This window comes from Vidua chalybeata, chromosome 26 (assembly GCF_026979565.1).
Source record: "Vidua chalybeata isolate OUT-0048 chromosome 26, bVidCha1 merged haplotype, whole genome shotgun sequence".
In the NCBI taxonomy this organism is placed as follows: Eukaryota; Metazoa; Chordata; class Aves; order Passeriformes; family Viduidae; genus Vidua; species Vidua chalybeata.
Window position 1 is genome coordinate 3,242,808 of NC_071555.1, and position 14,875 is coordinate 3,257,682.

General features: G+C 57.4%; 2 protein-coding genes across 3 annotated transcripts; one reads left to right on the top strand and one right to left on the bottom strand.

The window, feature by feature from the left end:
* Positions 1 to 725: 725 nt before the first annotated feature.
* Positions 726 to 8,523, bottom strand: RETREG3 (reticulophagy regulator family member 3). Of its 2 annotated transcripts, none has more exons than XM_053964929.1 (9): positions 8,088 to 8,523; positions 6,635 to 6,741; positions 5,467 to 5,497; positions 4,269 to 4,395; positions 3,494 to 3,578; positions 2,960 to 3,097; positions 2,422 to 2,501; positions 1,922 to 2,054; positions 726 to 1,462 (listed from the first exon to the last, which is right to left on the bottom strand). In XM_053964929.1, exons 1-9 carry the CDS (start codon positions 8,453 to 8,455, stop codon positions 1,029 to 1,031), a joined length of 1,503 nt encoding a protein of 500 aa, XP_053820904.1. In that variant the 5' UTR covers positions 8,456 to 8,523; the 3' UTR covers positions 726 to 1,028. The 2 variants fall into 2 exon arrangements, with proteins under 2 accessions (XP_053820904.1, XP_053820905.1); XM_053964930.1 differs by lacking the exon at positions 8,088 to 8,523 and adding an exon at positions 7,241 to 7,446.
* TUBG1 (tubulin gamma 1) lies at positions 7,640 to 14,394 on the top strand. The gene is made up of 11 exons (XM_053964931.1): positions 7,640 to 7,775; positions 7,978 to 8,090; positions 8,552 to 8,719; positions 8,906 to 8,974; positions 9,793 to 9,872; positions 10,466 to 10,592; positions 11,264 to 11,350; positions 11,557 to 11,706; positions 12,941 to 13,093; positions 13,360 to 13,521; positions 13,707 to 14,394. Exons 1-11 carry the CDS (start codon positions 7,727 to 7,729, stop codon positions 13,902 to 13,904), a joined length of 1,356 nt encoding a protein of 451 aa, XP_053820906.1. The 5' UTR covers positions 7,640 to 7,726; the 3' UTR covers positions 13,905 to 14,394.
* The last annotated feature ends 481 nt before the right edge of the window (positions 14,395 to 14,875 follow it).

Genomic DNA, 14,875 nt, shown 5'->3' on the forward strand with positions numbered 1-14,875 from the left:
GGGGCACTTGTTACTCGTTAAAAGTAACGGTGGGCTGAGGGGGGCTGGCTCTCCCTGGGGTCTGCTGGTTTGTTCACAGGACCGCGGCAGGCACGACCTCCTCAGTCACTGGCGGTCTGGGCTGCTGTCCCTGTGCTGGGCTCTGCCTGCACCAGGCTGGAGGCAGCAAGGGCCCAGGAGACACAGCACTGCCCTGTCAGCCCTGCTCCACCTCCTCCTTCCTCCAGAAAACTGCAGGGGGGACGCACAGCCTCGGCCCTGCCCACGGGAACGCACTGGAGCAGCACAGGGGTTTCTAACAAAGTGTTAGCTGGCTGTTAACAAAGGTTGTTAGTTCAGAAAAGCAACACAAGAGCAGGGGCTACATGTGGATGTTCTTGTAGGTGGTCTGATGGTCACAGCAGGTGTCTTATTGCCATTGAGCTCTTACAAAACAGCATCAGGAGGAGCTGGAGCCGAGGGAGCAGCCAGTGCAAGGAAAACATTGCGGCTGCACAACTTCCACGGTGGAGCAAGGGGCTTGGTTCCACCTGGAGTTGGATATTGCTGGGAGAGAAGACTTGGATTTGTGCACATATTGGGATTGGGGAACAGCTGTCTGAGACAGAACAGCATTGAGTCCCAGACACCACGTCTGAGGGGCTCAGTCCTGTTCCCCTGGTTACACATCAGTGCCAGAACTCAGTGCACAATTGTTCCTGGCGATGCTGTCAGTCCCACTGGACTTGAGAGCTGCAAACACCAGATTTATTGTCTTTAATAAAGTTTGGAGCAGGCAGCATCATGTCAGACAGTGCAGGGTGATTGTGGAGCTATCCCATCAACGCCTCTTCCCTACAGATTGCCAGTGTCCTTTAAGATCCAAGCGAGGCTACGGAGTGACAAGTCACAGTGGTGCACTCAGCCAGGACTGGCTGTCACATCACCCAGACTCACAGGAGATGACTGAGAGAACTGTGCAAAGCTTTTCCTTCTAGGATTCACTCCATGATGCGCAACAGAAAACCAGAGGGAAGTGACAGGATGGTTTACTGGCCCCGGGAGCCAGTGGGATCCAGCTGGTTCAGCTCGGACTGATCCAACAGTTCAAAGTCATCCCCTTCGGCGTCAGTGTCCAAGTCCAAACTGGCTGCTCTGAGGTGAGTCTTTGCCCCTCTCTGGGAATTGGTGCTGCGTGAGGAGCCTGGCTGAGGGCCTCCCGACAGTGCCAGCTGGATCATGCCCCTGGTGACAAAGCCAGCGATGTTGTTGGTGAGATTCTGCACCGATGGCAGTGTGCCAAATTCCTCCTGCTCGTATGGGAGCTGCAGATCCTCTGTCCCTTGTGGGCGGTACGCCAGGCTCGGGATCCCAATGCTGGTGTCATCTTCATCATCTATGCCAGTTGCTTCTGGGTTTATGGAAGGGAAGTCAGGGAGATCCCTGGCAAAAGATTCTTCTGGGTCACTGTGACCATCCAAGTCTGGAAGAGGACAAAGTGCTTTAATTGCCAGTACTCACCAGCACCCACAGGCCCAGGCAGGAGCTGGGCCAGCACCTCCCCTGGACGGACTGTTGGGAGCTCACAGACCACACTCTCTTCAACGTCTCGCTCCCCCCATCCCAAGTGTTCAGATCCCATTGACCTCCCAGCTCACTTGCAAGAACACTGGTGCCAAAGCAGCCACCTGCACCCACAGCCAGGCTGGCAGAGCTGGATCTGCCTTTGCAGAGCTGCTGCCCTCGCTCCACTCAAGCACCACAGGAGTGAAGGAGGAAGTTCAGTTCTGAACAAAACAGGCAGTTGCAGCTCATTTCCAGCAGCAAGGCTGACATCAAACAGCCAGACTTCAATGATGGGAGGTAACACATCCTCCCTCCAGCCTATCACACTAGTGCCTGCTTGGCATTCCACATCTTCCAGAAGCTGTTTCTTTCTCACCTTCTGATCCCTCTGTCAAGGGCGTCTGGCCCCTTGAAAGGTTAAACATCCCATTTTCAGTATAGGAAACCTCAGCATCTGAATGCTCAGAGTCGGAGATGGTCAGTTCCTTGGCAACCACGGAATCATCCAGCTTTGAAATAGAAGATAAAATTGAAAACATCAGCACTAGAAAGGTTATCCCCTTGCCTCAAGACAAAACAGGTGATGGAGTGGCCTCCAGCTAATCCTGGCCCCCATGGGAGACTGGTACCTGAGACTCATTCACATTTACTGCACAGGCTAGGAGACTGCAGCTGGCACAAGCAGCTCTGGACATTCTTTAGTGGAACAGAACAGGCAAGACCTATCTGAAAGGACAGTGTCCTCATCTGCTCTCCTATTACTCTCAGCTGTGCTGCCAGATGTGCTGCTCACATCTCAGCCAGATGCTGCACGTCCCCACAGTGTGGTTTTGTTCTTTCCAGCTGAGCTCTTCCCTCTCCCAGAGGCTCAGTTACCTTGGGGCAGAATGCAGCCAGCTCCTCTTCGCTGTCACTCCCTTCATCCGTGGCTTCCTGACCAAGGGCCTGGCCGCGCACTGTTAGAAACCAGACACAAAGCTGTTACAAGGCTCTGTGCAGGACCAGAAAACCCCAAACTGCAGAGCCAAATAGCAGAGCAGAGCCAGCTCTGTTCCACAGCACAGCCATGATCATTTCTGACTGCAGCTGTAGCAGGGTTTTTGCTGAAATGAACATGCTTAGAACTCCCTCGCACAGATCCTTTCCTCCTTTTTCCAGAACAGAGAACACACAGTTCTGGCAGCCAAGAACTGGAGCAGCTCAGTGCTGTGAAAAGCCCACAGCAGCTGCTTCCTAGGAGATGGCTGCAGAGGCGGAACTGCCTCTCTCTCTTCCCAAGGCAGCTCCAAGAATTTGCCATGCCAGACATGCAGCCCCTACCATCCACCATGGCTGGAGCCTCTGTTCACAGCCCATCCCAGGTATCAAAGATCGAGGTGTGAAACCTTGGGGCCAGAAAGGGCACAGAACTCACGCTGCCTCTCGCGCTGCCTCGCTGTCACGTATCCCCGGACGCTGAAGTCCAGGCGCTGCAGCACGGGCTCCAGCCGCAGGTACATGCGCTGCCCCAGCCTGTGGTACACGGCCAGGGGCCACAGCAGCACCAAGAGCACTGCAGGGAGTGGAAGGCGGGTTAGAAGGTTGTTCAGGATGCTGCTTGGCAAACATCCTGCCTGTTTTGTGATGCAGCACAACACACAGAGCAGCTCTGAGCACTGAGGGCAGTGCTGTGGGAGGCTGTTAGAATAGGTGCTATCCCTTCTGCCAATTTAAAACTGAGAGGCCAACCTGTTAGTGCTCACATCTGTAGTTACTAAGCAACTCAAACACCTCTCCAGACCAGACTTCAAGTCCTGGTCAAGAACCATCACATTCCTGGCAGAATGCATTGTTTTAAATTTTACAGCCATTCACACAAGCTTTCCTTCTGAGCCCCATTCCTTGGACATTCAGCACCCACTCATCTCCTTTCATACGTAAGTCTGTGTTGGGACAGAGATTTACTTACACAGCAAGTATGAGAGCAAGAGCCCAGGGATATACCGGCCCAGGACAGCCAGGAAAGTGAACACTCCACACACTAGAAGGCAAAACTGAAGACATGGAGACAGTGAGTTTCCAGGGTTAAGCAGTAGGTCCACTCACTTCTTGACCATCTCAGCCTCTGCTAATTCTGGGTCAAGTCATTGTTCCAAAGAGGGTGAAGCCTTCACAGTGTCCAACCACCTGCTCCAGTGTGGGCACAGACACAGGGGTATCTGCCCTCAGAGCCAGAGGCAGCTGAGGCCTCCTGCCTCAGGGCAACAGGAGCTTCCCAAAGCAGGGACACCAACAGCGAGGAAGAGGCTAAACTAGAGAGCTCTTCAAGGTGAAGAGGACAAGGACAGTATCACTGTGCTACAGGTTTCTCTTTCCATAAACTCAAAAAAAGAAGGAAAAAGCTTGACACACTTTCTCAAACTGTTAAAACCCAGTGAGGAGACCAGTTTGACAGACACTTGAACAGCCAGAAACCTACAGAAGGAGCAGCCACGCTCTCACTTCAGTGGTGCAATCCACACACTCACATTCACTTTCTCCTCCCTCCTCCACAACCTGATTATTCTGCCTAGGCTTTCCATTCTTCCCCACCATGTAATAGGCACAGTGCTGTGGGAGACCTCCCATGACAACCTCCCATCCAGAAATGTGTTCAGCCAGTGCTGGATGCCAGCACAGGAGGATCCTTGTGGTCAGCAGAGGCTCCACACCAAACAGGTTATTTGTGAACTGTACATTCTTACCTTGCCAGGACTTTGCCTCTTGAAAACGAAGAGATTATTTAAGAAGTTGGTCCCAGTCACCCATCCTTCAGCCAAATGATGACAGAGCTCTGGCAGTCCGAGCAGCCGAGGGTGGACGTATCCCCAGCTGCAGTGAAGGCAGAATTTGGGAAGATATTGCTGCATCAGTGTCAGGGTTGAAGACCCTTGGTAAAATACTTGTCTTAACGCTTCCTTCTGTTCCCACCCAGCACAGAGCTCTAGAGATGAGGGTCACTTGCCCTCCAAGCAGTGCCCTGCCCAAAGCAGTTCATCTACAGCCCCTCTAGCAGCATCCCAGTGCTCCCACAGCAGCTGACGAGCAGGAATTTCAGTCAATGGCCTGGACCAGTTTCCATGCTGTTGGAGGGAGTGCACAGTGCAGAGGCAAATCAAGTGAATCCATCTACTTTTTCTGTGTTTATCTGGTCAACTGCAGCCTCCAAGTGTTCAGCATGAGGTCTAGAAGCAGCCTTGCACCTCACTTCATGTACTCAGTTACTCTGGAGGCCTTGAATTGGTCAGTTTTGTTAGTGCTGCCTCACTGCTAGTCACGAGTACCTGAAGGTTAGAAAGAGCAATTCCTTTTGTGCTTGGTCCTCTTAAAAAGACATGAATAAAGACAATTGTCCTTTGGCACCAGCTCAGGTGATTTAATCAGGAACTGACATCCAGCACAGCCTGGCAGTGGCGGCAGGAAGGTGTGCCCAGAGAGGCAGGTGTGAGCAGTGAGGCAACACCTCAGCATTTCTCAACCCATAATTAATGCTGCAGTCAGATCATAACTATGCAGAAACAACTGCTGGAACAAGCCTGTTAAATATTCCCTATCAAGTCTCAGAAGACTTTATTAATTCCCACAGAAATGCTGTTTTCCTGCTACTGGAGACCCATACAAGAGGAATTACTCCTAAGGCAGCACCTCTAACTTCAGGCAGCAGGGACTCAAGCAAGCATATCTGGAGGCTGGTATGAAGGCAAATAAAATGGCTTGGGCAAGTCAGAAACTTCTCACGACCACCTGACTGCACCTGGGTCTCCATCTGCCCTCTGTCGAGCAGCTCCCTCCTCCCTTCTCCCCCTCCTCCTCACCCAAAGGAGCCAACATCCCAAGCATGTGCAGGTAACAACACAGCAGCACAGCAAAGTATCACAGCAGAGGAGTCAATTAGTTTCCTACCTCTCATTGTCTAATTCATCAGGTCTTGCCACTAAAATATTAAGAACAGACACTACATTAGTTGCAAGGAATTTGCCATGGGAATGCTTAGCTCTTGGGATTTAAGTAAAGCTTTAATAAGCTGGGGAACACCTGGAAAAGACATTAACTGTAATTACAGGATGGAGAGGCATCACTCCATAACAAATCTTGAGCGTGTACGTGTGACAGTACAGGACTGCAAGAGTCTCCCTGTTGCTCCTCGGTGTTTGTTGGACACTAGGGGCTGCCCCCTTCCCTCTCCCCCACTCCCTGCACACACCAGCTGCGGAGGAGGAACGGCCTGCAGAGTGGAGGCACCAGGGATTTAAGTCCTTTGATACTTTCCCACCCAGGCTGGGACTTAAAAGGGATGTACCAGCCACCCTGAGAGATCAAATCAGAGGGATGAGGGAACTGGACAGACACTGTCTCCTAAGAAGGAGCCTGAGCCAAGCTTTGAAACCAAGGAAAGCTTTAATGTCTTCCCAGGAACTACAGAGAACATGGATTGAAGCAGAAAGCTGGGAGCTGAACTTGCTGGTTAGTCAGGGAACCAGCCCTGGGAACATGCAGACCCTCACACTGTTCCAAACTAACCTGTCCATGCAAAGCCAAGGGAGCCTGAGCTGCTTGGGATGGGGGTGTTCATCAGTGTATTAATGTCACAAAGGAGGGATACAACTGCTTTGGTTACTGAAAGCTGAAAACTAACTTCATTACAGCAGTTCAGATGCCTCTTCTCCCAAAGAAATCTCTGATCAACAGCAAGGCTGGGACTTGTCTTCATCCTAAACTGATTCTGAGGGGGAATCCAGACGAGTTCCACATATGCTTCAATTTCTCACTCTGGTACTGAATGCTCAGAAAGTGAATCACTGTCTCAAACCTGCACTAGATCACGTACACCCTGTGGTTCAGGATTACAAGACAAATACCAGTGTCACAAGCACAAAGAGAACTTGTGTTTACACAGGTTAGAATACTCCAGCTCCAGAAAGAGCATGCCTGCATTACTCTTGCTGGCTTCTAGACCCTTAAAGCAAAAAGTTGAGGTTTTAACAATGTAACTGCAGGCATTGCAGAGCCTGTACTTGTGGGGCTGGAAACTGGGCTTGATTTGCTGCTATGAGCTCAAAATGCAACTTACCACCAATTTCTGGCCAGATTTTGTGCTTCCACTGGTCTAGACACACTACTACTATGAGGGTTAAAGCAATCAGGAACAGCGAACGAAGGGAAGTCAGAGCAAAGAACCTGTGGGGAAGAAACCAAGGAGTCGGTACTGGCCAGATCTTTGTGAGACAAAAAAGGGTAACACAAACCAACCTCAAGCCACTCACTCGGGGGGAAAACTCAGCACCTGCTGCTCAGTCACCACGCAGCGTGCCCCGGGGGCAGCTGCCGGGTGACTCGGGTTTGCTCGTGTCAGTTCTCCCGGGACAGCCCTGCTGTACAGCTCCTGTCCCAGGCAAGCTGCCCTCCCTCCACTGCCACAGAGCAGGCTGAGTTTTCCTGCCTAGTTTGATGCTCTCAGGTGCAAGGAGAGGACGGGGACGGGGCTGCAGCAGACCCAGCGCTCCCAGGTCCCTCTTGTCTGGAACAGGACACGGGGCAAACCCGCGGCCCCTTACGGACCGCTCCTCCCCGGGGGCAGCTCCCCCAAGCCCCCCGACCCCCGCAGGCTCGGCGGAGCCGCTGCACCGCCCGCCCTGCGCGGCCCGGTCCCGATCCCGGTCCCGGTCCCGGCGCTCACCAGAACAGGCCGTGCACCGCCACCCAGCACAGCGCGCTGCGGCCCGGCCGCTCCCACACCAGCGCGGCCTGCACGGCGCCCAGCAGTGGCTCGTAGGGCCCGAGGCGGCAGCGCAGTGCCGCGCTCAGCGCCTGCACCCGCCGCTGCCGCTCGCCGGGCCCGGGCCCCGCCGCCGTTGCCGCCGCCGCCATCGCTCCCTCACGGCGTCAACATCCGCCCGCCCGCCGCGCGCGCGCGGCCGCCGCAAGCATGGCGGCCCCCAGCAACAGACTGCAACTCCACTCCGCGCGCCGCCATCTTGGCGCATGCGCGGCCCGCACCTCCTGCCGGGACGCACGCGCGTTGCCGGGGCGCCGCCACGGGCAGAGGCGCGCGGCACTGCCCCGGAAGTGAGCAGCGCGCACGCGCAGTGCCGTTGGCGCCGGCGGGAGACGCGGCGGTACCGGAGTAGGGCGGGGAGCGGAGCGGAGCGGAGCCTCGGCCGCGATGCCGCGGGAGATCATCACCCTGCAGCTGGGCCAGTGCGGCAACCAGAGTGAGCGCGCCACGGTCGGGGCGGGCCCGGGGCAGCGCGCACCGGGCGGGGTCGGGATGCTGTGGGGGGGCCAGTTAGCGGGGCCTGGCGGGACGGGGCGGGGCTTCAGGCGAGTGGGGCGGGGCCTGCGGAGCGGGGCGCTCCGGGCCTTGCCCCGGCCCCGGTCCCGCTGCCCGGCCCGTCTGACCGCGCCTCCCCGCAGTCGGGTTCGAGTTCTGGAAGCAGCTCTGCGCCGAGCACGGCATCAGCCCCGAGGGCATCGTGGAAGAGTTCGCCACCGAGGGCACCGACCGCAAGGACGTGTTCTTTTACCAGGTACGGGCGGCCCCAGGCCGCGGAGCGGGCACAGGGTCCCCGCGGATCCGTGCCCGGCAGGTGCAGCTGGGCTGTGTGTGCCCGTGCAGCCCATTCCACAGCCCCCGCGCAGGTGGGAGCGGCGGCTCGGGCCAGCCTCCTGCGTACAGCCCGCTCCGGGCTCCCGCCCGCGCTCCCGGTGCGTTAGTGGAGCGCTGTGGAGGCGGAGCAGAGGCACGAGGCTGTGCCTGCCATAGATAGTGTCTTATGTAAGCACCGAAAGTTCCTCCCCCTCGCGGGCTGGCAGTGCTCTGGGGCACTGAGACGCCGCTGAGGACAGGCTGCACAGGACCAGCCTCTCTCTCTCTGTCACCAGGCCCGGCCATGTGGGGCTCACCCGCAGCCAGGGGGTGGCTCACGCTCTGGCAGGGGAGCTGGCACCGAGCTGCAGCAGCATCGAGAGCCTCTTGCTCCCGTTGTAGGCAGATGATGAGCACTACATCCCCCGGGCCGTGCTGCTGGACCTGGAGCCCCGTGTCATCCACTCCATCCTCAACTCTCCTTACGCCAACCTTTACAACCCAGAAAACATCTACCTGTCCGAGCACGGAGGGGGAGCTGGCAACAACTGGGCCAGTGGCTTCTCGCAGGTACCAGCCCTAGTGCTGCTGGGTGAGACTCTTCAGCCCTGGGGCTTTGTCCTGTGTCCCTGCGCTGTGTGGCACCCTGGGCACAGCACCACACTGCCAGTCTGACTTGACTTCACACTGAGCTTGAGCAGCTCTTCTCCATGTTCTGTGGGAAAGGAGCAAAACCAGTCCTGATCTCTCTTGCAGGGAGAAAAGATCCATGAAGATATTTTTGACATAATAGACAGAGAGGCTGATGGGAGCGACAGTTTGGAAGTAAGTAAACAAGGGATTTGGATCTGGTGGCCCTGCCTGGTGTTTTCCCAGCTAGGTTGCTCTTTGTAAGGTTGAGCTCAGCACTCTAGTGGACACAGACTAGCTCAGTGAGCTTCTGGGACTGAGCACAGTACATGTAGAGAGCAGATCTAGGGACAGGAGGTCTGTCCATCCCCACTCCACCTGCCAGAAGTTCTTCCACTGTTTGCTTTTGGGGCATTTTTCTTTACGCTGTCCATGTGAACCCATACCCTGTGTGCAGACAGACAGGGCTGCCAGGTGTTCATGTCAGGCTGTGACATGGCAGCAAGGGAAGGGAGAACATCACTAAAACAATGGAGGAGATTCAAGTGCCTGTTGTGGGCACTGAGCATGTGGGAGCTGCCCTGGAGTCAGGCAGGGGGAGCTTGGCCTCAGTCATTCTAGAAGGAGGGAGGGGTGTGAAGGACCCAGGAAAGGGCTGAGGACATGCAGTTCCATTTCCTGTGATGGACTGGATCCTGGAGGTGACATTGGAGCTATTCCAGTCCTGTTCTGGGTGGGAGGAATCCTGAACGGTCCTGAGCAGCTGCTGCACTTTGTGGGGTGTGCAGAGATGCAGATCCCACTGTGTGGGCAGGAGTGGCCTGAGGAGCTGCGGCTGCTGCTGGGGTCTGGAGGAGCTGGGCTCACTCTCTGCTGCATCCATGCTCCCAGCTGCTGCGAGGAGCTCTGGCCCTGTCTGCCAGGTCTCTGCTGGAGGTAGTGGGGGTGACACATTGTCTGCCTGCTCTGGGGCTGAGCTTCTCCTTCAGCACCTGCCTTCTGCTTCCTTCCAGGGCTTTGTGCTTTGCCACTCCATCGCTGGCGGAACAGGCTCTGGGCTGGGCTCGTACCTCCTGGAGAGACTGAATGACAGGTGAGCACAGCCCTGGCCCCTTCCCACAGCGCAGTGCCTGGCCCAGCCTGGGCAGCCTGCCTGGAGCGGGAGCTGGAGAGCGCTGACTCAGAGCCACCACCCCCACCCAAACACTGCCTTGTGCAATCCCTGGCATGCTGCCTGCAGAAGGCTGGCTCCTGATACGCCTGGGGACTTCAGAGGCTCTGAAACTGGACTCGTTCTGTCCAAGCTCTGCCTTCCCTCAGCCGTTCTTATCAGGCAGCTGCCTGCAGACACCCTGATGGTGCAGGGGAGGGTGGGAGGCACTGGCTGAAGGCTGTGAGCTGCCATCCTGGCCTGTTTCAGCTTGCATCCTCTTGAAAATACTTGTGAGCAGCTGCTTAATCAGCCTGTGGATGGCTCAGCCTCCCTGTAGCTCCTCTGGCAGCCGGATCCTGTGCTGCTGGGGTAGGCATTGCTGGGACACATTCTCTCCCTCCCTGGGAGCCACTCTGGCTGCAGCTTTGGTGACTCACCCTGTCCTGAGCCCTGGAGACTGCTAAGGCAGCTTGTGGGAGGGGAGAGTGCTGCTTGATGGTGTTAACCCTTGAGATGCTGCACTTCTCCACTAGGTATCCCAAGAAACTGGTGGAGACCTACTCAGTGTTCCCAAACCAGGATGAGATGAGCGATGTTGTCGTCCAGCCGTACAACTCTCTGCTGACACTGAAGAGGCTGACCCAGAATGCTGACTGTGTGGTAAGAGCCAACCCTGAGGAGACAGCCCTGTCCCCACAGCTGAGAACTGCAGCCCATCCTGGGGCCAGCACCGTGTGCCTGCGAGCCCAGGAGCAGCAATGAGCATGCCCTGAACAGAAGGGCCAAGCAGATGTGGCCCCAGGGACCCTCACTGGTGCTAACCCCTGCAGAGCTGCCTGGCATTTCTGCCTTGGGTCCAGGAAATCTTCCCAAGGCAGTGAGGACTGGCTGTGCTTCTTCTGTGTAGCTGTGCTGCAGCCCCTGCTTGAATGCAACGCCTGTGTCATTTGCAGCACCCACAACCACCCCAGCCAGGCAGCGCCTTCAGCCTGCACCGGGGCCTTTGGTCACGTCTGACCGAGACACTGCTTGTCCCTGCAGCTGGTCCCTGCATGTGGCATGTTGCAGTTGCACTGGAGCTATTGCAACTGACAATGCTGGGCCAGGGGCAGAGCTCTTTGGGAGAGCATGGGGAGCACGGCCAGGAGGGAGGGAAGAGGTTCCATTGACGGTGTCAGTTGCGTGCCACGGATGAGTCAGCTTGTGGTTTCAAGTGTCTGCCACTTGTGCAGAGGGCTCCACTCAGGGCCTGTGCTGGACCACCAGTGCCCTGGGACTGCCCTTCCACGGCTGCCTCAGGGGCCCTTCACAGAGCCAGGTTTCTCTTGCAGGTGGTTCTGGACAACACAGCCTTGAATCGGATCGCGACAGACCGGCTGCACATTCAGAACCCGTCATTCTCACAGATCAACCAGCTGGTGAGAAGGACTTTTCCCTCAGGAGAAACCAGCATGGGGTTTCCCTGCTGTGTTCAGTTTAGTCTGAACCAACTTCATGGGCTGAGCTCGGGTGGGCGGCCTGGAGCTGTGAGTGAGGGTCCTGCGCCCTTCCAGGTGCCCCAGCTTCCCTTGGCATGTCAGCATGAAGCTCTGTGACCCTCTGCTGACCCTGTCCTCTCCCCTAGGTTTCCACCATCATGTCTGCCAGCACCACCACGCTCAGGTATCCCGGGTACATGAACAACGACCTCATCGGGCTGATCGCCTCGCTGATCCCCACGCCCCGGCTGCACTTCCTCATGACGGGCTACACGCCGCTCACCACCGACCAGTCGGTAAGGCAGCCCCGGGCTCTCCTTCCCACCCCCAAGGGCAGAGAAGCTGCCACACTCACCTTGCAGCATCTGTCAGCCCCGTCTCGCTGTGAGCTGTCACTGCACGTCCCAAATCCCAGGCCCATGTGCTCACACGTGACTGCCGCGTGTGCAGTGAATCAGACATGAGCAGGCACTGTGCTTGTGCCAGGCTACCTGCTGCATGCATCAGGGTGGCTGTCAAGATCATCGGGGTCAGGACTGGCAAAAGCCACCCTTAGCAGTGATGAGAGCAAGCCCAGGAGAGTGGCCTTGCCAGTCCTGCCACCCCCGTGAGCCATCAGCTTTGGCAGTTTGGGTGCAAACACTAATGCTCATTGTCACTGATGGTGGGCTACAGGTGTCAGCCCCTTCCTGAAGCTCAGTCTGTGTCTGAGCGTGAATTTGCCACCCCTCTGCACTTCAAGTGCTGCTTCTTGTGTTTTGCTGGTCACTAACCAGTGCCCCCCAGCCCCCTGGGGGGGGGGCAGTTCTGTTTTGGGAGGTGCTCACCTGCACTGACCCACCATGGCCTGGAAGGAACTAACAGCTGCTCTTCTCCTCTCCCTGTGTGCATTTCCTCAGGATGTTTCTCAGAGAAGCAAATCTGAAAAACTGCTGGCTCTGAAAAGGGTATCAGTGTGTGATCTGTCCTCCAAGGGAGGAGTGTGGGCAGGGCTCAGCCAACGGTTCAACCAGTGCAGGAGGGGGCTGCCACCTTACCCAGCTGTGCCTGCTGTGGGCAGTCTGGGTGCTGGCCCTGGCTGTGGCCCCCCTGGCCAGTAGCACTCGGGGAAGGGAGTGGCCAAGCTGCCCATAGGTCAGAGCTGGGCAAGGCAGGGAGGTCATGCAGTGGAGAGCAACCCCTTTCCTGTTGAACCCCACTGCTCCCTGCCTGGCAGTGGAACAGGACCCATGTTTGACAGCAAAAACATAAAACAGGTCCCTGTCTCTCTGTTCTCAGTTGAGTTTCACCCCAGCCCCTGCTGTGCTGTGGGCTGGAGCCTCCACTGACACTCGGTTTCTTGGCCTGTCTGTGCCTGTTGTGTGGTGTTGAGATTTCTCTCTCTAGCATGTGGCTTTGCATGTGAATCCATCCCCGGGGTGAGGGCATTTCTGTCTAGCTGCCCCCTGCTCCTGTGTGTGTGTGTACTGGGCAGCAGGAGGGCAGGGAGCAACACACCTACTCCCTCTGACCCCTGGCTGGCCTGTGCAGGTGGCCAGTGTGAGGAAAACCACAGTCCTGGACGTGATGAGAAGGTTGCTGCAGCCTAAAAACGTGATGGTGTCCACAGGGCGAGACAGGCAGACCAACCACTGCTACATCGCCATCCTCAACATCATCCAGGGGGAGGTGGATCCTACACAGGTGAGTCCCCGTGGCAGTTCAGGTACTGATGGCCATGGTGTGGCACAGGGAAGAGCATGGTCACTGTGCAGGGATCCTGGGGTGAGACTAGGCAGTGCTTGAGAGCTGGCTTCAGATTGCTCCTGTTTGGGCTTTGCCTCATGGAAAGGCTGCAGTCATGCTGAAATCCACCTTCCCCTGCTCCTGTGAGGAGCAGCTCCTGCGTCTGCTGCAGCCATGCTGTTTGTCCCTCACCCTGCTGTCCTTTGCTGTTCTCATCTCACCAGGTTCACAAGAGTCTGCAGCGGATCCGGGAGAGGAAGTTGGCCAACTTCATCCCCTGGGGCCCTGCCAGCATCCAGGTGGCTTTGTCCCGCAAGTCCCCTTACCTGCCGTCCGCTCACCGCGTCAGTGGGCTCATGATGGCAAACCACACCAACATCTCCTCGGTGAGTGCCTTCCAGCCCCAGACCTTGTGTCCCTTCAGTCTGGGCTTGTCATGAAGCCAGGGACGGGGGGGTGGCTCCCAGCAGGGCTCAGGTCTGGTCCGGTGTCCTCCCATCAGTCCTGCTGGCTGTTCTTGGGAAGGGTCCCTGGGGAGCTCTGGCCCCCCTGACCCGGCGCTGCTCTCCAGCTGTTTGAGCGGACGTGCCGGCAGTACGACAAACTGCGCAAGCGAGAGGCCTTCCTGGAGCAGTTCCGCAAGGAGGACATCTTCAAGGACAACTTCGACGAGCTGGACAACTCCCGGGAGATCGTGCAGCAGCTGATCGATGAGTATCACGCAGCCACACGCCCTGACTACATCTCCTGGGGCACGCAGGAACAGTGAGAGCCCTGCCAGGAGACGGGAAGGTCCATGGCCACCCCCGCGCACGCCGGCAGGGCTCGTCTCTGCCGTGCCCACGTTTGTCACCCCTCAGCGCTGCCTGGCGCGGCAGAGCCCTCGTGCCGGCGCTCCTCTGCGGAAAGCTCTCTGCGGGGAGCCCGCAGCTCCTCAGCGGGGCACAGCCCCCGCCCCACTGTGTGCCCTGGCCCAGGACAGGACTGGGGCAGCTGCGCGCTCTGCTGGGAGGGAACCTCTGCCTGTGGGAGCAACGCTTGCTGTGAGGAGGAGGAGAGTGACCCTGGGGCTGGGAACAGGCCTGGCCCCCTGAGTTTGGGTGCACACAACCCCCGTGGCCAAAGGCTCCGTGTGGCTGAGCTAGTCCTTGCCCTGGGCAGGAGCCTTGTTCCTCCTTGGCCAGATCAGGCCTGGGGCACGGGCTGTATCTATATTTTTGTAGGTTATTTTGCTTTAATAAAGGCTGTTCCTGCACTGATGCTGCCTGCATGACTCCAGATTGAACAGCCAGGCAGGGCAGCCAGATGCAGGGACTGGGGTTGGTGCTTGCCTTGTCTGGCTGGCCAGCCAGCCCCATTGCACAGGAGTACCATGGCCACTGCTCACCGGCATACCCTGGGCTGTGCAGGGCCAGCTCTGCCCCAGCTAGCAGTGCCATGGGGCCCAGGCAGCACTGGGCAACTGCTGCAGCAGAGCCAGAAATACTGGCAGGACCTGCCGGTACGGCTGACCAGGGCTGGGACTGGCACCGCCCTGCCCGCAGAGCACACGGCACCCACATGGATATTCTACAGGAGTGAGGCCCTGTGCAAGGGTGGGCCATGAGGGGCTGGGGGTGCCCTCACCACTCAGGATCCGAGGCAGGGGACAGCAACACCAGGAAGGACATGGGCATGAGGCCGTACAGTGTCAGGGTTATGGACGCAGCAGCTCTGCTCCTGACCTGTGGGAGCTGGGCT

Excerpts from the sequence above, each read along its gene's own strand:
- TUBG1 (XM_053964931.1), top strand. The coding sequence starts at position 7,727 with ATGCCGCGGGAGATCATCACCCTGCAGCTGGGCCAGTGCGGCAACCAG. Across the intron at positions 8,720-8,905 it reads GGGCCAGTGGCTTCTCGCAG|GGAGAAAAGATCCATGAAGA; the intron begins GTACCAGCCCTA and ends TCTCTCTTGCAG. Across the intron at positions 13,094-13,359 it reads GGGAGGTGGATCCTACACAG|GTTCACAAGAGTCTGCAGCG; the intron begins GTGAGTCCCCGT and ends TCATCTCACCAG.
- RETREG3 (XM_053964929.1), bottom strand. The coding sequence starts at position 8,455 with ATGGCCGGGCCTGGTGACAGAGAGAGAGAGGCTGGTCCTGTGCAGCCT. Across the intron at positions 4,396-5,466 it reads GATGAATTAGACAATGAGAG|CTGGGGATACGTCCACCCTC; the intron begins GTAGGAAACTAA and ends CCTTCACTGCAG. Across the intron at positions 2,502-2,959 it reads GAGGCAGCGCGAGAGGCAGC|TGCGCGGCCAGGCCCTTGGT; the intron begins GTGAGTTCTGTG and ends GGTTTCTAACAG.